General features: G+C 43.8%; 1 protein-coding gene across 1 annotated transcript in view; it reads right to left on the bottom strand.

The window, feature by feature from the left end:
* Positions 1-410: 410 nt before the first annotated feature.
* map1aa (microtubule-associated protein 1Aa) overlaps positions 411-24264 on the bottom strand; it is a 28207-nt gene continuing 4353 nt past the window's right edge. The window contains exons 3-7 of the mRNA XM_076146854.1: positions 10255-10337; positions 9505-9645; positions 1508-8441; positions 918-1144; positions 411-566 (exon numbers count right to left, since the gene is read on the bottom strand). Of these exons, the coding sequence (XP_076002969.1) occupies positions 411-566; positions 918-1144; positions 1508-8441; positions 9505-9645; positions 10255-10337 (7541 nt within the window). The remainder of the gene's footprint in view (positions 567-917; positions 1145-1507; positions 8442-9504; positions 9646-10254; positions 10338-24264) is intronic.

The following is a 24264-nucleotide window of genomic DNA, read 5'->3' as shown; positions in this document are numbered from 1 at the left end:
CAAGTGACCAGGCATCAGCTTTTATATTCACATCAATATGATACTGTCTATGGAAACCAGCTCTTCCCCATTATTACACAGTGGGCAAGTATTGTCTCAGCCAGTAGACAGGAAATTCATTGTCTCCAAGGGTCAGGAGAAAGGACCGAGTAAAACTACGCAGTGGAGGATGTAGTCATCAAGGAACTACCTTTGTGAAACAAATGGTGGCAGCCACGACAAGCTTATAAATTAATATAACTCTAGAAAAAAGAGTAGTAGACTGTTATGCAGATCAGTTTCGGTTTTAGGCCAAATAACTCTGGTGCCCAAAGCAGAGACAGATTTGCATATCAGGCTATAGAAAAGAACAATTAAAAACAAAATCTACACCGGGTAAGCTGGGTGCGGTATCAGAGGAATGAAAGGATTTAAAACTCAATCTTGCAGGCAGGGAAAGACTCATCCTGCATAACGACAGTGCTGCTGGAGGCCAGCACCATGACGTTGAGCTCCTGCTGTCTCTCGTGTGTCTGCTGGTACCACTCACGAGTCACCTCCGAGTCATGGGTGGGGATCAGCGTCACCTGAGGAGAGGCAAGGATTCAGAGGGATGGAAACTTTCCTCAGGGTTAAAATGCAGATTGCGGTGACACAACGCTGACTGAAGGTAGCCAGAGGTTTGAGAACAATATGAAGACCAAATGATTTATAATGTTGGGGTCTGGACTCCTGATATTTGTTTTGTCAAAGAACTTCAATAGTGTCTGTCTCCATGAGTTAAACGTTAACCAGTAACACATTAGCCCTACTATTACAAAAGGACACAGTTTAGCTCTTTGTTTGATCCTTAAAACACAACATAAATAAGACCTTGGGCTACTATTTAGACTGCATGTGGAATGATTTTGATGATAATGCAGATTCTCAAACTTCACCTGTAGGTTTGATCCCCACTGAGCTTTGCCGTCCAACAGTGCATCCAAGACTCCTCGACTGGGTTCACCGCTTCCTGCATCATTCCCGCTCACCACATAGTACGCCGACCGAACGCGCTTGAAAAACTCCTGGTCCACATTCTTGGCACTGCAGTGGTTGGGGATGTAGGCCAAGTCCACATAAATAGGAAGGCCAGGGGCCACAGCAGAGCCAGACTTCTGAGAACCTGCTTCGGCGAAAAACAAGCCAAATTCTCGTTATGCAAATACAGTGTTGAAACTCGTTAGTACCAGATGTCAACAGCGCACAAATTTGTTTCTAAATAGGCCTATAATATCATGAAGAGGAGCTTTTAGAGACTTTTCTCTGACGTCCATGGATCACATTCTGTGGCTCCATAACAATCCATTCAAAGGCCTACAGACCTGATAAGTGAACACTACAACTTACCTTAAACCTGGAAATCACTTTGGTTACATAGCTGTGTTGTAATATTTCAAACATAACAATTTCAGATTAAAAAAAAAAACATCTAATGCTGCCATTTGAGTTTTCAAGATCATCCTACATTTTAGTAATTTCCACTCACCAGAACTGCTCTTGACTCCATTGGTCAGGCCTTTGCCAGGGTTGTAGCTCGATCTGGACAGGTCATCTTCTTTGGATCCTTGTCCATCTGACAGACGAGACATCCGTGAGCTCTTGTCCGCCTCTTTCTTTTTTAGAGAGGCATTGCGAGGAGATGACGTCTGTTTGACAGGCATGGGTGATCGCTTACGCCTGGCCGGGGATGCAGATTTGGTTTTTCCTGAGGTCTTCTTCAAACTCTTGGGTTTTGGCTCTTTCTTAACTGTGACGTTATCCAAAGTATCAGGATCCACCATGCAAACATCTGGGTGTGGGGGGTGTGGGTAGGGGTCCATGAGGGGAGCAGGAGGAGGGTCGTGGCTCCTCCTGGAAGCAGAGTGATGGCCGCCACCTCCCGCAGCAGACAATTTATCAAAAGGCATGTAGTCTGCATCCTCATCAGAGTCCATGTTGCCAGTGGCTGATGGAGATTCCTCAGTTCCTGGTGGCACATCAGAGTCTGACTGGGAGGCCAGAGACTCACTGATGGAGGTGGGTGGTGTGTCCTCAGTAGCCAGACCCAGTCCTGCTGACATGCCACCAGCTTGGTGCAGAGAGCTGCTGTCCTTGTTTTGGGCTTGTTGCTGGTGAGGCTGTTTGTGAGCCCGTCTCTTCACCGACAGGTCATGCTCATCGCCTTCCTGCGACTGGTCACTTCTGCATCCCTGACCCTCGTCGTCCTCGTCGCTTGACAGGTGCTGCGTAGAGGGGTTGATGAAGGAAGGTGACAGGTCTTCTTTGCGTTGCCTGTACTCAGAGGATGAGTATCCCGGGGAGGTGCGGCTGGTATAAGAGGAGGCGGCTGCCATACGTGTGTCAGCAGTCTGGTCCTGGTCGCTGTCGCTGTCATCGTCTTCATCCCTCCCACCGCGGCTGCACTCCTCTGTGTAGAATGGAGAGCGGAATGACTGATCGGTTGATGAGAGGGAGAGGGGGCGAGCAGGGCGCTCCGGCTCCATCTCACACTCCTCTTCAAACTCATCTTCATCCCGGTAATGAGGAGGGGAGTCTCCAGGGACCATACCCATCTGGGGCTTCACCATCTCCCACTGATACGAGGTTCTGTAACCTGCACCCTCTTTGGGCTCAGCCTTGGCTGGTCCTGGAGGTGCACTGCAGGGGGCAGGGGAGCTTGTGCTGACCTCTGTGGGGCCGTTGGTGGTGTCTGGCTTTTTTGCTTGAGGAGCTGAGGGCAGGTAAGAGCCAGGAACATCAGGAAGTGAACCATCTGTCTTTCCAAATGCAGGTGGAGCACCTGGCTTGTCTGAGAATGAGAGGCCTACAAGGCTGCTGGCCTTGGACTTCTGAGCTATCTCATGCATGTAACCTTCATCATCATCATCCTCTTCACTGCTGTCAGTCTCCTCAAAGTAATGCTTGCCTTCTGTGTCTGGTCGTGGTGAGGAAGCAATACCAAACAGTGCTGCACTGGCAGCCTCTTTGTCCTTTGAGGACTCAGAGGGTTGAGAAAACCTTCCTAACCCACCAGCTGTGTCCAGCTTTGAGCCTTCAGACCACTCAGGTTTATAGAAGCAGTCTGACTGAGGGCCTTTGTCCGTGATTCCACCTAACGAAGTTGTGTGCTCTTTCTTGTCCTCAGCAGTCAAGGCAGTGGAGGATAGTGAGGGGAATGATTTGACCTCCTCGAATGGGCTAAGGGGTGAAAAGCGTGCCAAGCTAGAGGTGGACTCTGGAGCCATGGTGGTGGTGGTGGTGGTGATTTGTTTGTCAGACACCTCCATGTAGTCGTCTTTTGCACCGCCACAGCCGGAGAAGGGAGAGTACATGCCTAGTGACTGTTCCTCTTTGAAGGAGGAGTACTCAAAGAGAGGCTCGGCAGAGGCAGGCGTTTCCAGCTCATCTCCGAACTGACGGCTGGTGGAGAGAGAGCCGGAGGTGGAGGAGGAGTAGCTGTAGGCGGAGGAGGAGGAGTAGGCAGCAGGAGGAGCAGCAGTGGTGGTGTACTGAAAGCCCGTGTCCAGCGTTTTCTTACTGAGGAGGTCCGGCGTCTTCTGTTTCTCAAAGTCGGACTCAGCTCTCTCACTCTGATAATAACTGTCCTCTGTGGGCTTCAGAGTGAAGCCCTCCTTGTCTTTGTCTGTGGTGTGACTCAGTAAAAATGAGTCTTTCTCTTCACCTCCATATGAGTATGCAAACCCTGAGGAGTAGCCAGAGAAGCCTGAAGCCCCTAAATCCATAGGCTTTGAGGGGTCGGCTTTGGCTTCCTCTTCAGTCTTGAGGAGCGACCTGCTATCTGTCATACTTGGCTTCCCCTGACTGTTGTAACCATAACCAGCCATAGAAACCATAAACTCGGGCCGATTTGACCCAAACATTGCACTGATTGGACTTTTAACTTCCTTTTCCGATTTCTCTTTGGCACCTTTCTCCACATCGGAATCACCAGCCACTTCATCATCGTCATCGTCCTCTTCTTCCTCCTCTTCCTCATCCTCGTCCTCATCATCGTCATCATCTATGAGAACTTGATCGTCATCATAGTCCTCTTCATCTCTCGCTGTGAGTTTTCGCATGTCCACTTCCAAACATGCTCCTGTCTCGCTGTGGCTTGTACCGATGGGTTTGTCTGTATCAGATGCAGACAGTGAAGAAGATGAAGGAGGCTTTGCGGTGTATTTAAAGGAAAATGAGTCTTTTTCAGATGACAGAGTGGTAGAGGAGGCCTCCGGTCGATCAGCAACAGAAGGGAATCGTGTATCTCTGTGGTTCTCCAAACCTTCCTCTTCCTTGACCTCTTTTTCAAAGGGAGGCACAGCTGAAGTGCTCTTGGAATCAAGCCATGGAGAGGTGGAGAACTCGTTCCCATACATGCCGGTTGATCCCTTCTCCTCTGACATCTTGTCTGTCGCTGTCACTTGTTTCTGTAAATCCATTTCACTCTTGCCGCTGTCCTTCTCCATCTTATCTGAAGGCTCCTGTTGATAGAATTCACAGTCCATCGAGCTTGCTTTGCTGTCATAAATGTCGCTGTAAGAAAAGGTTTTGCCATGAACATAGGGTGTGTCCTGCCTCATATATCTCTCTGAGCCCCTTTCCTTGGTCTCCTTCTCTGGAAAGTTATAGAGATTGAAGTGCACACTTTTCTCCTGCTCTACTTCATCTACCTCATCTGTTGTCTCGTTGCCAGCAAGTTTTGAGTCTAATTTGCTTTCATCCATAGGCGAGGCCTTAGACTCCACCCCACTTGGAAAATCATCTTCTTCTTCTTTTTCATCTTCATCGTCATCTGAGTACATAACCTGTGGCCTCAATTTATCATCTGCACGTAGGGTGACTGCCGTCTTGTCGGAGTCCTTGACATCTGCTTTCTTTGCCTCGAACGTGTAGTCGTCATCCAAGAAGCAGCCCTCCTTTGCCTCCATCAGCTTAGCCTTAACAGTAGGCTGCAGATCCTTTTTGGCATAAAAGCCGCCTTCGTCCACCTCATCTCCATCTTCCCCTGATTCTTCAGATCCTTCCATGGTTGTCAGGTCACCAGACAGACCTATAAATGGGGCATTGTCTAAGACAGATTTTTCAGTTTTCTGTGTGTCAGCTTTCACACTGGTGGCCATGTCGTCTTTATCGTCTGTCTTAAATGGCTTCTCCTCTGTGGGAGAGTAGCCGCTGCTCGTAGGCACGGACTGCGTTGGCGAGGCCAGTTTCATAGTGCTGTCATCGGGACTTACACATCTTTCCTCACTCTCCTGTCTGGAGTGGGATTCTATGTCAAGGGAGAAAGACGATGGGGGTGAAATGGGCTTGATGTCAGCACCGGTCTTTAAAAACTCATTGCTAAAGAGTTCCGGTGGCTTTGTGGGAGAGAAGTGAGCCGTGGCGAAGGCAGCAGGAGGGGAAGGGGCAGGAGAGGGAGATTTCTGCTTCTCCTGGAACATTGCTTGTTTGTAGCCCTCTTGGAGTTTACCCAGAGGAATGTCAACATTGGGAGTCTGGTCCTCGTCCTCATCTTCCTCCTCGTCTTCTTCTTCATGGACTGATTTTATCTTTGTATCCACCTCCAGTTCAGCCAAGTTGGCCTGGTATTCATCGGATGAAGGTGACTTGAAACATTTGTCATCCTCCAGAGAGGAGGTGGGAGAGATTGTTCCTGCCGAGTGGAGATAGTCTTTCCCAAGGTTGATCTCTGCACGTGATGGGACACTGTTGGCTGTGTCCAGCAGAAAAGAGTTCTTCCCAGCCTCCTCGGTTTGAGGTGCCGTCACTGAGGCAATGGACTGGTCCTCTGTTACAGATGTGGCAAAAGAAGACAGTTTGTCATATTCTGTGATGGATGTCGCTGAGGAGATGTGCTCTTCCTCTGCAAGTGGAGCAGCAATGATGGTAGGATAAGCTGCAAGTTCAGGCTCGTGAACTCCCATGAATGTTTTTGGTTTCACGTCTGAGACATCGGATACGGCCAAGCTCCTCAACTCTTTTATGCCATGCATGGAATCAAAGGTGCCAGGCACATCGGGGACGGAAATGTTAAAGGTACCCACATTGTAGCGCAGTGGTGGGATCCGATCCTCTGTGTCCTCGTGGATTTCCTCATCTGAGATGGTCTGTTCAGTCTCAGAATAACCTGGGATTGTCTCATCTTGAATGTAAGAAAATTGCTCAGAGGCAGAGGGAGCTGCAGATTCGGAGAAGAGCGCAGCTGGTAACGCTTTATGCTCAGTTGGCTTCATGTCCCACTCCTTCGCAAATTTGTCTTTTTTGACCTCTTCGGTTTTGTATTTCAGCACTTCGTCGTCTTCTGTTCCTTCTAGTTCAGCTTTTTCAATGACATCATCCTCCTCCTCTGAGCTGTCACTTTTCTTTGATCTGTCTCTTATGTCATCCTTTCCAGGGTATTTGTCATATTTCTCCATTTTCTCCTCTTCGTACTTCTTGTCAAAAACATTGCTCGCTTCTTTCTTTTCCATGTCTGCGACCTGACCAGCTGTATGTTTGTCTTTGTCTTTGCTGTCTTCTTCCAGGTTTACTGGGGATTTGGGCACAGCAGGTTTAACTTCCATGTCTGTGGATGTGACTGTCACCTCAGGGAAACTCATGGAAGAGACTTTAGCTTCTGTGTACTCTGGATGCCCAGAAATCACATCATTCTGGATTGATTCATTCTGAACTTTGGACAGCTCCTCTCGTTTTAGAGCCTCAAAGTCTTCAGTGAGGTCCTCGGGGGAGGACACAATGGACCTGTCTGGCAAAGCCGCCGCTGCTGCCGGCTTTGGGACATTTTTCTTTGTCACAGGCTTTTTCTCGTTGATTTCCTCTTTCACTGCTTTGCTTTTGTCCATCTTGGGTTTAGCCTGAGTCTTGGCTTTGTGCAGAGTCTTTCTAACTTCTGGCGTGAGCGGTTTTAAGTCGGGTTTAGTCATTTTTCTCAGCTCTGGTTTGCTTGGGTCCTTCTTTTTATTCTCCTTGGCTTTGATCTCTTTTTTTTCCTCTTTCCTGATATTGTCGTCTTTCTTGACTTCTCGTTTCTCTGTCTTGCCTTCTTTCTTTTCTTTATCTTTCTTCTCATCCATCTTTGCCGTTTTTTCCTGTTTGGCAGTTTTTTCCTTTGATATTTTCTTTTTCTCTGATTTGCCTGTCTCACTGTTTTTCTGTTGTTTGGTGGCTTTTAGACTTTCGCTTTTCACTTTTTTCTCCTCTTTCTTTTCTACTTTGTTCTCTTTGATGATGTCACCCTTGGACTCTTCCTCTTGCCCACTTACCTCTTTCTTGCTTGTTTTGGCTTGTGGTTTGGGTGAGGATTTGAGGCTCTCTTTGCTATCAGTTCTCGATCTCATTTTAGTTTGTTTGATGATGGGAGGCGCCGCACCAGATGATATTTCTTTTTGGGTTGCCACAGGATATCGCAAGAAATCCAGATGTTTCAGCTTCTCCAGGCCCTCAAATATTTTATTCTGGGGTGCATTTCCTGGGAAGAGCACCCTGACAATTTTCTCTGTGGGACGGTGAGGAATCCAGACAATCAGGGCTGTAACTGATGTCAAATAAGGAACAGATATCTCTCCTTCTTTTCCATTGGACATCATAATACCTGTCTTGGCCTTGCTGTTTCCAGCCCATTTCTGCATTAGAAACTGCATCTCCTTGCTTTCTTTTACTGGGTTTAGAACATACATGTCTAACTTTCCTACACCAAGTTTATGGAACAGTGTGATAGGTTCAATGGTGTTGCTGACGACCCTGTGTAGAGGCTCAGGTGTGATACCAAGCTTGCTGAGGTATTGCAGTGTGAGTGATGCTTCCTCGATACTTCGCTTGACTTTCAGAGTGGACTCAGGCATCCGGAGCTTCTCTGGAACGTTGAAAAAAACAATCCCCAACTCAGGAGAGATTAGGTTCTTCATCCATTCACCACTGGGGCTGGAGCCAGATCCATGGTTCTTCTCCTCCTCCTGCTCAGCAATCTTTCTTTGGAACAAACCGTTGATACCAGGGAGGTTGTCTGCCCCAATATGTGTTATTAGGACAGAGTCGATCCTGTCCAGGTGACGAACAAGCTTCCAGAAGCAGGACTTCCTGTCAGACCCTCCATCCACCAGGATATTGAATCCATTTACTGCAAACAGAGCAGAGTCTCCTCTGCCACCAGGAAAGACGTAGCAGCATGGTTTGGACAGTTTCAGAAAGCCACCAGAGGTAGGGGGCTCCAGGAGGTCAAAAGGTGATGGGACATCGACTGTCTCTGAGACATACTCTGTGAACTCTCTGACTCCCTCCATGACGGAGAGATGGGATTCAGGGTTCAGGCAATATTCCAGAAGGTTCTGGAGTGGCTGCTGATCCTGGCTATTGCCCAGGGAGCTCCAGTCACTGTCACCCTGAGAGCAAACAGTGAGCCTGGGCTGCTGCTGGGCAGAGGCCCTGGACAGGACGTCAATCACCTGGGAACACAAAAAAGTCCACCTAAAATACATTTATGTAAGACATCCAATCACAGGTTGATAACAGCATTATGTGCTTAACCTCATTACTCTAAAATCTGGTCAGTAATCAGATTTCACCTCTCATTTCCATATTGCTGGAGCAAAGAGTGGCAGATTATTTTGAAAAGTTAAGTTGAAAGTTGTGTTATGTAGTAAACCTGTATAGTAATATTCAATATAATATAACACATTTACATATTCTTTACAAGTAATTCAATTTTAATTTAAAGTCATTTAGCAGACGCTTTTATCCAAAGCGACTTCCAATTAAGATTCTTTTACTACTCATCATTTTGCATGCAATACATAGCAAATCGCCTGCAACTGAAACTTATCTTGCACCCCCTCATATCACACACACACAAACACATGCATTACAGAGGGGGTGCAGGGCAGCCATTATACGGCGCCCATGGAGCAGTTGGGGGTTCGGTGCCTTGCTCACGTGCACCTCGGCAGTGCTCTGGCAAACTGGCAACTCACCAGCTACCAGTCTGCTTACTTGGTCCATACGGGACTCGAGCAAGCGACCCTCCGGTTCCCAAGCTGAATCCCTATGGACTGAGCTACTGCTGCCCCCACTGAGCTCCTGCTGACTCAGCTCTGCAAACTACATTTATTCACTTTGGTTTTCAATACTTTGGATAGATCTGAACGCTACTTCATGATATTATCTTTAATCCTACTGTAATACTCCCACACAAATACTTCCACTATGATGGGTCTGTGTTATGTTGCTTGTGCTCTTGTAAAAAACACGTTAAGCCTCTGCAGGGAAAAAAATGCAGCATCATTGGAATTTTCCAGATTTCTGCATTTAGTGATGAAATGAGGTCTGACCTTCATCTGAGTGACGATAAAGCCAAAAAACAATGTGCTTTAACATCTGACATACAGTCATTTGTGTTTTCAGTGAGATTATTGAGCATATTTTTAACCACTCATAGTCCTGAATTCAATAACTGGGAGAACATCCGTGTGACTGGATGTGAGTCAATGGACAGGAAGCACAGGGGATTACCTGAGGATCAGAGATGATGTCAGAGAAGTGTTGCCAGGTGAAAGCTCCGTCCTGAAGTAGGATATCACCTCCCTGCTCGGAGCTCTGGCCACTCAGGATGAGGAGCTTGTGTCCTGCAGAGTCTGTGATCAGAGAGCGGATCTGTGCAGAGTACAGAGTGACAACCAGTGAGATGAAGGTAAGAATAAATAATCAATAAGGTATCAGTATCAAATCAAAAAGTCAAAAGTCTGGAATTTTCCTGATGTTGCAGGCCTGTAAAGCCCTTCGAGATATTGTATGTGATATTGGGCTTTAGAAATTGTAGAACTGACTAGACAAGATAAAATAACTTCAGAGTGTTCCTCTCGTTTATTATTAAACCAGATGTCAAATTCCAAACTTCAAGTCGTTTTACACTGACGAAGCGTAGATAGAAATCTGGGGCGACAAGAGTGAGTTTATTTATAGGCAGAAAATCAAAGCTGGTTCTGTGTCTCACACTGCTGTGCTTCAGATGAGCTGGAGTGAAGCGTTCACAGACTCATCAAAGCAGTGACGATCACTCGTATGTGACACAAATCCTCCCACTGGGCCAAGTAGTGAACAGCTGCTGTGCCCAATGAGAATGAACATAAGACTTAACATTCTGTCTGAATCTAATCACAGTGGTTTTAGTGAGAATATGGAACATTTTCACTGCTTTCCCACAGTACAAACAGATGTGATGGTGGTGATGTGTGTTGTCTGCATCCTCCTGGTGTGACTGACCCCTGAGGCGGTGCTATCCTCTGATGGGTTCACCAGCACCACAGTCTCCAGGACATCACTCTGATACTGTAGAGTTCGCTGGCCTACGATAGAACAGATGACAACATGAGCTCTATGACTACCACATCAAGGTCTTGGCTGATTCCACGCGGGATAAATAATTATCTGCTGGGGAAACAAATCAAAGCAGTGAGTTATAGTTAGTAATAGATCCGGTTCTTATGGATACCACTGCAGGTCTGGGCAGGGAGGAATTCCCACTTTAACCTCATCAGCCTTAACCTAAACATACATTTCTCCATGATTCTACTTCAACCTTCTCTTGTGGTCATTCTGCCCATAACCCTTGTGGGATTCATATTATATCTTTAGAGGCCTTCTATGATGTGGTAAAGCGCTGCACCAAGAAATCTACAGGAACTGGCCTTGCATGTTGGTGGATGTGTCTGAACACAACGATGTGACGAAAATAAAGGACCAATCAAAAACTAAGCTGTCAGAATTGTTCAGAACCTACAGATTTGTCTTCCTGGATCCGTTCTGTAGGTGTCAGCCTAAAATTTAGACACTTTACAATGCTCAAGACATACACATACATATACAGCCTCCTACTATAACATGAGGGGAAATAATCACAAGCATAACATGTTTCACACCCTAAGAACCATGTAAATATGACCAGTGTACTAAAATAACAACACAACGCCGTCTTCCATCATTGGCCAACACAGTGATTCTGCACATATGGCTGTGCAAAGGGTTCAACCCCACCCCCTCTCCTCTTCCACTCACTAGCCATCTTATTTAAACACAAGCTTGAGCGAAAGCGTTAAGCTGACTTTAATCCTAGTAAATACACACTTTCCCCCCTTAAAATCGCAACAAAAATGCTAAAATCCTTCAGTGGCAGTCCTCATTGGCTGATGGGGCTATGGGGATGCTGATCTGGCTGTTGCTGCTAGACGAGTTACACTGACCCAGTCTTGGCAGAGGGAGACGCATTGCAGCAATTTCTGTGAGAGGGAGGGGAGAGAAAGAGGAGGCTCCTACTGCATGGGAGTGTGCACGCAGCATTGCACAGGGAGGTGAAGCTCAGTGCCAAGACAGCACCAGCAGCAGCATTTTGAGCATGCAAGCGCTTCATCTGGGAGTCTATATTTAGCAAAATAAAAGATGTTATTTGCGCCTCCTTTATCTCGCTCCCTGGCTTTCTCTGCTGAAGGAGAGAGGCGATGGCGACAAGCGGTATTAACTGAAGGAAAATGACCTGCTTTAATATTCTGAGCCAGCATGTAATGTCAGGGTGCATTACATTCATAAACAGGTCAAAGATACCCCAGTCAAGAGCAGTGCATCACACTGTTATTGTTCTTACAGCATCTGAGACCACAAATCAGCAAAGAGGTCAGGATCACGAGGCAATTCATGCACATTAACGGCTCAAATGAGATCAGCAGACATATGTTTAGTCAGTAAACAATCTGTGGCCCAGTTTGTAGATGCTGCTGCTGTTTCACTGTCACAGTCTCCTCTGAAATAGGTTAACGGTTTAGCCACTGCACAAACAAGTAAACTGGAAATCATTGTGGATTTTTTAAACAAGGGTGAAACTGGGGGCATAATAACAAAGCAGAAGCTAGATTTAACGAGTGCTGGAAGAATAAAAGGAGACATTAACAATACTGTCTAGTCACTCCCGTCCTTTCAAGGGTGAACAAAAATATTAAAGCTTTCAACACTAAAGACAGGAATGGGAACAAAGCACTGTCAGCACTCAGTGTAGCATAACGTGTCCAAAAAGTGCAAAAATCAGGGGGCAGTGACGCCTTAAAGGTTAGTAAGTGAACTTGAATGTCTGACAACAACTACCTGAAATACTGCTTCTTGCTTACTTGCTAAATAGCTAAAATTGTTATTTGATAAGAATTGCTGCTGATTATCATTACATTACATTACATTAAGGTCATTTAGCAGACGCTTTTATCCAAAGCGACTTCCAATAAGTGCGTTCAACAAAGGTAGATAAAAGAACTTCAGGTCACAAGAAATCGTGAGTGCATTTCCTTCCAAAACCAACAGCTAAGAGCATAACTAGAGCTAGAGTAGAAGTGCAATAAGTTAGGTTATCCAAATAATCATTACAATAAGCGAGCATGACTCTGTATTGGTGTCATGGTTGTTTGTGAGATGAAATAATAGAGATTTGTGGGTCCAAGTCGCGTCTGGGGCAGACAATTCTCAGCTACTCCCATGTGTTATGATACAATACAGCCACTCCAAACAAGCATTTGAGCGATATAATGTGATGTCTGAAAAGCCCATTAACTTCTCTGCCCTCTCATCTTTAATTCAAGTTATTATCGTGTGCGAGGAAAATGTCCTCTGAGTCATCATTCAGACTACTACCAGAAACAAATGTGCCACAGCTGGATCCTCAACTGTGGCTCCTGCCACTCGTTAAACATGAAATCAGGCTCAGTAAATCAGGGCAGTATTAGCCACTAAGTATTCAAAGTCCAAAAGCATAAAAAAAAGTCTTATTAATAGACACACAGTAACACACCTGCCTAGAGAGAAAGAAACAACCAAACTGGAACAACAGCTACAAAATCATCAGCACGCTACAGAATCAACTTCGTCTCCGCTGCATGTTGTTACTGTACAGCAATACATTTAGCTTTCAATAAGACTGATGAGGTACTTTGGACAAAACTGACAACAATATATATACTGTAAATATAAAAAGCACAGGTCTATGATTGATTATAGAGCTAATGACCTTCGTAATAACTGGTGGTATTGTTTGGGCTCAAATGTTTTTGCATCGGTTGGCAGCTCTACAGAGGTATGATGTGTTTCACACAGGGCTCAGTTTATGGATTCCAATTAGTCATTCACACAAGTATACTTACAAGTATAATCCATCAGAAAACATCTTGTTTCTGTGAGCTGCGTGACAAAGCCACACTTGAAACCGTAAGTGAGATATGTGAGAGTGGGTGGGTTTTTGCTGCATTAAGGGAAGAAGGTAGAGCAAAGCCTACACACTTGTGCCTGTGGTGCATGATGGGAAGTGATGTGCAGCCACTATCTTCCAAACCGGCAGAGACAAACATTTTCTGCCCACTCAAGCAGAACCCACAGCTTCATGTGGTCAAAAACACCACACGGAGGATAAATCAGCTGTGAGTACAGGAACCTCAGTGGCAAACGCATTTCGTGTCCTATATATACTGTACATAAGGGTTTCCCAAAGTGTGGGCAGCAGCCCCCTGTTGGGCCATGAAGGTACTGCAGATGGGCAATCGGAGGTTATTTACAATAAATTGTAAAAGTTTTTAAAATTAAAAAATAAGTTCAGTTTGACCCTATTTTATTGTTTATTGAATATTTTCATAACGTCATCAGAACTATTAAACAAAGCCAAGGGGTTTAAATGACTATTATTTTTCATATATGTCATTTTGATCAAAGTTGTGATTGAAGCTTTGGGACTGGCTGCTGTAAACACATCTCTCTGTGAGGCGCCACGTGGCAGCATTGACTCACCACAGTTGTTTAAAATATGAAAGGAAAATGTTTCAATGTTTCCAGAGCCGAGAGAGCAAGAAGAAGGGATCAGATAGAAGAGGAGTTACTGTCTCTGCACAAAGACATGAATAATATTATCCTATCCGTGTATATATTATCTTTACCTCAATAAGAATTCCATAATCGAAAGATATGCACATATGGACCCAATCACAAACATCTGTCCGTTACACCTTTCTCTGAACATGATAATCAGACAGACACACACAGCCTGCACAGAGTAAGTCCAGTGCCAGTGCCTGTTGTCTGTGTATGTGCATGTTACAGTGCCTGTGTGTTTGCATGTATTAGCATATTGGACAATGATTGGACTGTGATGTCCCATGTCGTGCTTGTATGTGTATGGGACCAACTCAGATTTCTGAAGTGAACAGGGAAATGCTCGACAGGAAGTGACAAACTGCACATATATCAACATAAATTTAGCGAAAGTCACACACAGAAGAGAAGGAACCAAAAGAAATAGATTTTGAAAAGAAAATGTGCTTCTAATGTCTGTTTTCAATCAGTGTGCACAGTAGTGCCCAAGCACTGACAAGTACAATTGGATTGTAATGATGTGTGTTTGATGATGTTTGTGTGTGTGATGTGTGTGTTATTAAAGCAGGGGTGCTGTCTCTTCTTCAGAGGTAACATGAATGATTGCAATAACTGTGAATACTTTATTTATCAATAAACTCCTCATACATCAAGCTGTAATTTCAGCTCTGCAGAAATAAGATGGGACCAAACATGACGATGATGAGTAATCATGAGTCCCAGCAGCAGGGAGAGTTAATGAAAGGGCCCTGTGTTGTGTATTTCCTTCGAGTGATGTAACTGTGACATGCAGGTGATTTGTACCTGCTCCTTTCACTGTCTGATGTATTACACTGATGGAGTGTGGAGGTCAACCTTGAGGGAAATAGTCCAACAAAGCCTTGAATGAGACCCTGTTGTGCAACAGTAGAGTTGCACTATTATCCTATCACGCTGTCTGACTTTGTGGTTGCTGCAAATAACTGCATGTTAAATGTTGCATGTGACTGGAATGCAGATTTTCTCTTTAAGCTCACAAAAGCAGAAGCATCCTGGGAATTTATAACCACACTGCAGGTCAGAGAGGAGGGTATAAGGAGATATATATATAGATAACATGAGTAGCTCCAAGTAAGGCTCCAGGAGGAGTTTGTTATAGGGATTAATCAAAACATTATGAATGAAATTTGATTAAAAAACAGACTAAAATAGAATGGTAAAAATAGACTCAATACAATTTGGTCCGACTAAACATGAGGATCAGGACCTGGTGGACTTATATATTTGCTTAATTGGACAGCCGGCACATTTGTGGAATTGCTGTTCAGTGACAAATCAACCTTCAAACATATGTGTAGCTGACACTAATGTGTAGCTGACATGATTCTGACTCAGTAGCATCCAAACAGTTTTGATGTGTTGTATCTTAAATGCAGAGATATATCACAAAATTGTGTTTCCCATCATTCAGCTCATTAAAGCGAGCCTTTGTGGAGTAATGAGCTGGAATGTCCTTCTAGTTACTCCACTGGGTAAGATAGTAGAACATAAGAAAAAACATACATTAGAATAGCCCAGCTATCAACTCAGAGAAATAAACTTAATTCTCAATATTTCAGCAGCTGTTTGGCTCATCATTAGTACTTTTCTATTTTGGTCAAGTGAGATTGATGTTAAAAGGCTCCTGTAGTCTGATCTCCATCCCTACTACAATTTTCACATGAGCCAATGAGCTGCTGTGGCCTGACCAGCGTCTCTGACTCGCAGGCAGCCTCAGCTGTTGCCTTCAGCTCAGGAGATGCTGCTCCTTTCCCACATTACAAATCAGGTCACCCACTTCTATGCAACCAAATTAAGAGCAGCTTATGTAGTAATGCAGGGAGAAAGGAGCAAACATGTGCTTTAATACTACTGAAAACATATCAACCCTGAGGTCAAACGTGACAAGAGACAACCGTGATTGACAGAAAGTAATATCTGAAACCATTAATCGATTAGTCAATGAACAGAAAATAGACGTTAGGTCTTACAGATTTAAATTAAATCTAGTATTTTCTATATCAAAATGACTAACTGACTAATCAAAACAATGTTTGATCAATAATCACCAACAGATAAAAATGTAATGTTTAATTCTGCCATTTATGAAGAAAAATAGTTTCAGCTTAGTTTGTTTTTGAAGTTTCAGCTGCAGAGCACAAGTGCAGCTGCACGGTTGAACTGGTTAATTAGTCGGTACATAGAACAATTTGAGCTAATAATAGTTCATTAAAACATGCATTAGATGACCTAACTGCACTAATGTGCAATGGTAAATGTTTAGAAATAATCAAAATAGACTGGATTCTACAGAATGATTTAAATAATCGGTCTATTGATTGAGTAATCAATCAGATAAAACACCGGTTTACACTTTTGAAATGTAAAAGAATGTAAATAAACATGTTGAGGTTACAGTGAGAGCATATGTAAGGGTCGGATGATTAATTGATTAGTCACACTTCCAACACGCCATAGGCTCAGCAAGTGCATAAGTAAAAAAAATAATAATAATTAAAACATGCTGTGTGATCATAAGAAATGATTATTCGTTTTGCTATAAAGAATTGTAGAGAATTGATGGCTCCCGCTTCTAATACTAAACATTGGCTGCTATTCTGTGTTTCATCGAATGTAAACATAAAATACTGATTTGTTGACAGTTTACAGATGCTACTTTTTGAGAACTTGAAGGGCATACGTCACCATTTCTTCACATTTGATATATCTAGTCGAAAAAGCTAAACTGATACGACAATCGATAGACAAAATAATCATTCATTGAATTACTGTAAATCACTCCAGGTGGCTATGACTGCTTTATGGATTTTTTACTTACTCTTATTTTAGTCCTCGGCCTCTGCAAACACAAAGCCTGAAAAGCATCTTGATACTTTCGCTGCTGTCATATCACATAAATCCCCCTCTTCGTGTAACTGGATTCCGTCAGTGACTTCCACGTTTATGTGGAATTAATGAGACGCTCCGGTTATAAAACCAGCGGCGGACCCGCAGCACTATCAGCGGGCTCCGGTTTAGCCTTTCCCCGCCTGATACAGTCCCTCGCGTCGGATAGAAACGCAAGCGACAGCCGCCAGTACGTCTTTAAAGAGTGAAGTGTGTGTAATAACCGGACGATGGTGACGGTGGAGTGATCTTACCGTCCTTCAGAGAGGGCAGCGGGCTGGATGCACCGGAGGGAGGGGCGCTGATGCTGCTGCTGCTGCTTCGCTGCGGATGAGGATGAGGATGGAGGCAGGATCGGCCTGTACACACGAACGCTACACCGCGGCGTCATGAGGTTCATGATGCCTTCACGAACCCCCGTACGCTCCTGTTTCCATGTTGAGAAGTCATCATTTACGATACAAAATGACTTGTTTTGCTTTTGATGACACATTCAGTGTCAGTTGTGTAGAGAAGACATGTTTGCCTCATATCCTCCTGAATGATATTAGACTCCTATATATAACCCACTGGTTTTCAAACTGTGGGATTAGTCTGAGTGGTGTTACTTGAAGCGCCCTCTTTCGGAGGCCAGATGACAATTGAATCAAGAAGATCAAACCAAAATAATTGTGGCAAATGTGGGAAATTATTACCAAGTAAAAAAGATAAAATAAAATCATGTTGTATATTTTTTTTTACATCTATTGATTGATTAGTGATGTCACTGACATATAAGTGAATTAACAAGTGCTGAAATATGTTCATTAGTATGAAATACTGTTGCTGAAATGTGTGAGAAGTTTGTAATGCCTGGCTCAGAACTTATCAATCACATCTCCTACAATCTACCCGCACTTGTATTGTAACCACCAGTGCCACCTACAGAAATAACTCAGACAGAATATGGAACATACTTGATAGGTTGGTTGGTAAGTCCAAGTAAGGACCATCATTACCAATTTGTTTTCAAATCAGTCAAAGGTGGAGGTCACTGGGCAAAGGCAACTGGCCTGAAATGCCTGAAATATAAGAACGGCTGCAGTGACTATGCCAAACAGGAAATGAAGCTGTAACTTTGACGAATCACCATGAAATATGAATCATGCTGTATGTATCCTTATGGCTGTGCCCTGAGACTTCTCAAAAATAACTCAGGCTTGTATTGCAGAAACAAAGCTGATAAGGGAGATGCCAAATGGAAAGTGAGGTGGCAGTGTTGGTGTAGCATCTCCCTGAGTGCATTTTCGGTTGCCATCCAATGTAAGACAATCTGTTATCAAATATCACTAAACCCAAAGTACTGTATGTAAAGGGAGCTCAGTCCCAAGATGAAATAAAAATGTGTGAGTAAGCAAACTGCAAATGTTACACCAGGTCTACTTGGGAAATGGAAGAGTATAGCCGAGTTCCAAATGTGTAGTGTTATGATTCTGCTGTGGGAACTGGTTTGTTCCGGGAAAGGGACTTTTCACACAGCTGTGACTCAAACAGCTGCTGCTGGGTGGGACAGAACCAAACTAAAATAGAACTCAGACCCACTATAAACCATGAATCGACATCTGAGAGAGAGAGAGAGAGAGAGAGATTCATAATAATTCAGAGATGAAGAGGTCATCATTCTAATAAGCTGTAGCGTCACAATTTAGTCTAGACGTTTCTTCATAACACCCCTTCAAATACTGCCTCTGCTTTTTTTGGATGGCAGTGAAAATAGTGGGTTTTCATATAGAAATAGCTCACACAGTTGAGGACACAAATAAAGGAGTTTTAATGTGATGTTGCTCTCGTTTATCTTCTTTAAGATAAAGGAAAGAAAAGCTTCACCCCTCAGCTTTTCTGTAAGGATTTAATAATTGGTGCAACCATTCACAAACATGCTGATGAAAGCTTTTTTTCTGTTTAGTTCTTTATGTCATAACATGTTTCCATCAATACCTAACACATTTAACCATGCAAACACATCTAGTACAAGGCCAGTCAGCCAGTGTTACAATCTATAATTCTATTATCTATATCTATATCTATGATAGAATTTGTGGTTGTCTCCAGCTCAGGCCTGATTCAGCTCGTCCATCAGAACAGAGAGTGTGCTTTGACAGAAGTGGTTTTAATCAGAACACGTCACCTAAAATAGCCTCTTGTCACTCGGGGTGCACAGTGGTGCATTAGCGGGAGTCAGTGTGTAGATTTTTTTTAAATTATTCCTCATTAAACCATTACAGAGGTGTTGAAATTGGCCCTAAATGAAACTAAGAACATGGACCCCCTTTGAAAATAGTGTAAACCATGTAATTGCCCCAAAGACATTTACAAACGATCTCCTGTTTGTTACTGCTTTTCCCCATTATGTGCGAGGTAATGAAATACATTAAATCCCCCCATAGTTTGCAACAATAGCATGGTAATCTAAGGAGGTAAGAGCACCACAGCCACTAATTCTAAATGCATTGTTGGTATTTTAATTGCCTATGCTGAGATCCTGTAACTGATATTGCAGTGCATTACGCTCACTCTGTTAGCGCAGCACTGATACAGCATCCTCTCCGATGACTCTCAGTCTCCTCTAAATGTCAGACAGCTGTTTGGCGTACCGCTTGCTCTGCCGCTCTACCACGCCCTTCGCTCCCCCGAATACCTCAGCTATTCCGACCCTGCTCTCCTCCCTGCTCCACTCATTACATCATTGTTTTCTTTCACTCGTACACAGGCCCTCCCTCCAGTTGTTGCTGCTCAAGGTCACATGGCTGAAAGAATCACTAGTGTGCCCGGCGGATCAGCCTGTGAGTGATTTCATCCTGTCCATGTTGTGTGGGGGCGTGGATGGAATAAGAAGGTGCTCAGTTCACTTTACTATTCATTAGCTGTGTTAAAAATACTTGTAATAAATCCAATTCAATTGAAAACACAAGAGCGTTTTTGATTCAGTTCCTTAGTCAAGAGGTACTGGACTAGACTGCATTATGTTATGATGTGCAAAAGCACAAAAAAGGTGCAAAAGGTCAATATGATAAGCATCACACAGGTGGTGAACACAGCTCTCACCTAGTAATGCTTCATTTTTATTGTATCTCAGTGTGTTTGTGCAGCACTGAAATACTGCACCACCACTGCAGACATAATCTGTGTTATCTGGATTTTGCATATGTTGAACACTGTTAAAGTTTCAAAGCTTGAGGTTGAAATGCCTCTTGTAAAACAAAGCCCAGTGTTCCTGAACGGCCGGAAAAGCTTAATTTTTGATTGGTCCTTTGCTTCTGTTACATTGAATTCAACATCTAAATGACAGGAATTTACTTGCCAACCTACCTGGTCAGAAACACCCACCAGCGAATTAGAGAGACGGTAAATGGCCTGTTTAAACTCAGCATAGAGAGCAGGGCTGCAGCAGATATCGATCAATGTGTTGTGATTGCCCCTTCAAGCATCGTAGAGGTTTCACCGTTGTTCTTAGTACCCCATCTAGGTCAGCCACTCCAGCTTACTGTCTACTTCGGTTTTAGTGGTTTTAGTGGATGTGTAATCTCCACCACATTCTGTATCCTCCTGTATCCTTACTGCCATTGTCATCACATAAGAACGCAAATTTCATTCTATTAATAATAATGTGAATGAAGATGAATGAATGCGTCAGTGTTGTGTTTTTTTCTCTCTCAAGAACATTACAAACATCCCAACACTCTCACACTGCAGTACACATTTTACAGCCTGTCCCATCTTCTACATGTGCACACTCACTTGTGTGTGTGTGTGTGTGTGTGTGTGTGAGTGTGTGTGCGGTCAGGTCCAGCCTACAGATGAGAGACACTGAACAAGGGGACCTTCCTCCTTGATGTGCAGCCCTCACTGCAGAGAGGCCCAGGGACAGATCAATAAGAGCTGCTCAATTATTAATCAGCACACAGTCTCCGGACCACGCCCGGGATGAGCACTGTTTACCTTGCCTGGAAATCTTATAGGCAGGCCATTAAAAATGTTAATGATTTAGATAACTGACATTGAGACAGATTGTAGAGATAGTCTGTGAAGCACATCAATCAATAGACTGGTGGTCGGTGTGACCTGCAGGAATGACGCCTCAAAGCATCTCAGCATTGTGATTTTCTGTACATACTATGAGGCAGTCTGTAGGAGAAATCAATAGAGAAACATATTGGTGTGATAATCAGACCTACTGCCAGCACAGCACAGCTCCAAGAGGCCCCGGGAGAACAAAAAGGCTCAGCTGGAATGGTGCATTCACTCCTATAGAACTGCGGTGTAGATTTCAACATATACTCCACCTCATTGATGAGGAAGATATTGTACTGCTTACAAGGTACATAGATGAGCTGAAAGGATAAGTAAAAAGGTGTGTATCTCTGTTCATAGGGAACATCACGATGACAGTGGTAACTCATCACTAAGAGCTGCTTTTGGATACTTTAGATTTCACTGCTAAAACTAATTTACTTTAATAACCTAGCTGTTAGCTGCTAGCTGAATTTTGATAATGAGTATTTTCCCTCCGTGGCTTTAGTACTTTTATCTGAATACTACTTCGGTTGTCGGTGGTGTTATTGCTGTAATGTGGTATTAATGCATTCAGCACATAGTAAACAACAGGAAGTACCTGGACCTGCTGACAGTGCAACATCATGTTACTGCCCACTCATGACGACCTGCCTCCATCCCTGTGTGAATACTGTCTACGCTGCCCTTTTCCCCTTTTTGATTGCTGCCAGCATAACTGCTACGTGTACGTGAGGCGGATATTAACTCTTAAGTGTGTGTGTGTGTTGTGTGCAACCATCACTCATACCTCTGCCTCTTGTCACGTTAGTCACGCACTGGCAAAACCCAGTCAGCCTGTGGGAGTGTGTTTGTAGAGGAGTGTGTCACGCATAAATGCATTTTCCATTCATGAGCTGTTGGAGAAATCAATCGGTAACATCCTCTAATCTGCTGAGGAAAATTCTTAGCAGCTGCCAAAGAATAAGTGGTGAACAGTTGAGGTATGCCTGCCAATTCACTGTGAAGAACGAAATGCAGTCCAGAATAATCACAACGAGCTTGAGGAATTTGTCTTTTTCCCAAAAAATACTGGCCGAGAATGAAACAGTCATCTTCTTAGCATCGTCTCTGCTACATGTGAGTGGTTGTTGCATGTTTCCAGCCCTTATCAGGGGAATATATGGATTAATATGAATATGCACGTGGGTTTTTGGAGAAACATATCAAATTACATCTCTCACAATTTCAAAAATTAATCTTAACCATTCTTAGATCATCAACAAAATGGAATGGATCTGAGTCGCCCTGAGCCGTGCCCCACCCTTCTACCAAGTTCCATCAAAATTACAAACAAAGAAACAAACCTGTGCCCTATAGTTACTAACACATGACCCTCAGTACCAGGAGTCAGACAGGTGGGTGCACAGATATTAAGATGAATACATGCACTCTGTGTTGAGTTGAAAGTGTGTGTTTCTGTGTGTGTGCGTGCGTGTGTGTGCATAGCCATACGACGACATCCAGCAAGCTTCATTATCTTCTATTGACAGTGTTTCCCATGAGAGCTCTCATAAAGAGCCCCTGGCTGTGTTTATATACTAATAGTTTGGAGCAAATCAGCACCAAGACTGCATAGTGCCTAGTGTGGGCGACAGCTGCATTCATTGGGCACCATTATTGCCTCCTCTTCCTCCTCTCCTGGGATGAAAAGTGATCTTTCATGTTGCCAGAATGTCCCTGAGCTTTATCAGTCAATTGCTGCAAAAGGAAACCCTCCAGTGGCTGAGCCCAGGATCTGCTGAAGACAAGAGACACACTAATGGACGTACAGTTATCGATGCACTGACGACCTGTGTGTCCTATGAATCCACTTAGTCATGACGTAACAGTCTGTCGATACTGCTCCTCTATTAACATCTTCAGGGACGTTAAAAAGAGGCCACAAATGGTTTCCTTGTTGGAAGAAGGAGGTTACATTTGGTTTACACTAGCTTAAAAACTTATTGACGCATTCCAATGCAACTTAGTACTGGTATGGCTGATTGATGGCGCTGTAATAACTGCTTTGTATTTTAGATACAGTTTCTGTCTGTCTGTGCAGTGAGTCAGGTGGTACAAATCTGAATCACCACTTACTATAGCAAGAGAGGAGAATCGATAGGGTCTATGTGGTATGTGTGTGAACGTGCATTACATAGTATAAGTCCTGGAATTCAGTTTTGATGTTGTTCAAAACGAGAGGATCAAGCTAAGGATTCTTAAAGCTACAATAAGTTATTTAAAGTAAAAAACTATTTCCTCTGAAAAATATCACGTCTCTTCATCACCTTAACTAATAGAAACTGATTTGGGAAAGGTGTGTGTTTGGGGGTTCATAGTTTAATCAATAACCAGTTATAATTGGAGGACTAGTCAGCCTTGGTGGGGGTATGTGCTCTTTCTAGTATTCAATAGTCAATGTTCCCCTTCTTCGTGAACCTTCATTGATTGCTTTTAAATGATCAACTTATGCAAAACACAAACACAACAATGGACAAGAATGATGTCATCATAAATGACGATCCTGGCTTGTGGTCTTCTAATTCCTACACCACATCATTACACCTGATTACATTTTTTTTCTCTTGATCCAGTCCATGATGTGTGTTCCTCTTGCTCTTATAGATTTTTATTTTAAATACAGACTGTCCTCTGTGTTCTTCACGTGTGAAGCTGTCGGCCATGATGACTGCGCACTCCTCCGCTGTCTGAGTATCAGTATTCAAGGCACAGACAGGGAGGGTCCACAGCATGACAGCAGGGATGAGCCTCTCCTTTTCGTGGAACATGGGAGCAGACTGGTGCTGGATATCTGAACCATTAAGGGGACAGTGCACTCTGTTTTTACAGGGCGGTTATGATCATGATCTGTGACCTCCGTGTGCCAAGAGGGGACACAGCACCCGGACGCCTCATACCACTTCATTCCCTGCCAGCCGAAGTGTGAAATAACATGTATCCTTCAGCTGGATAGAGAGCCAGCCAAGCTTAAGTACAATATAGAAACCAATATACCATAAAGGCACGTTGTATTTCCTGGAACAGAGAGCAGAGTGAATTGTTTTAATAAAGGAAACAAGCCTCTTTTTATTGGCTTCACCATGCAGCCTCTAATGGTGCCTTTATGACGACAGTGACAAAGCTATTACCCTCTGTGAATTCAGTGCACCTTCACCTCTCCCTTCCTGACACAAACGGAAACTGATTGAAGTCTCGGTTCAGTGAATATGCAGGCAACCAGAATCGAAAGATTAACTATTTCTGGATTTACTTGAATACAGCCCTCCTCTGTGTCCCACAAAATAAAAGACACTCTAAGGCGGGAGGTTATTGGTGTAATTTTGAGTCTGTTTGAAGAGTTTTTTTATCTGCTTGCTGCCAATC

This window comes from Genypterus blacodes, unplaced genomic scaffold (assembly GCF_046128005.1).
Source record: "Genypterus blacodes isolate CSIRO-AG114 ecotype Tasmania unplaced genomic scaffold, CSIRO-AGI_Gbla_v1 ptg000036l_1, whole genome shotgun sequence".
Lineage (NCBI taxonomy): Eukaryota > Metazoa > Chordata > Actinopteri > Ophidiiformes > Ophidiidae > Genypterus > Genypterus blacodes.
This window is presented reverse-complemented; position numbering and strand designations above follow the sequence as displayed.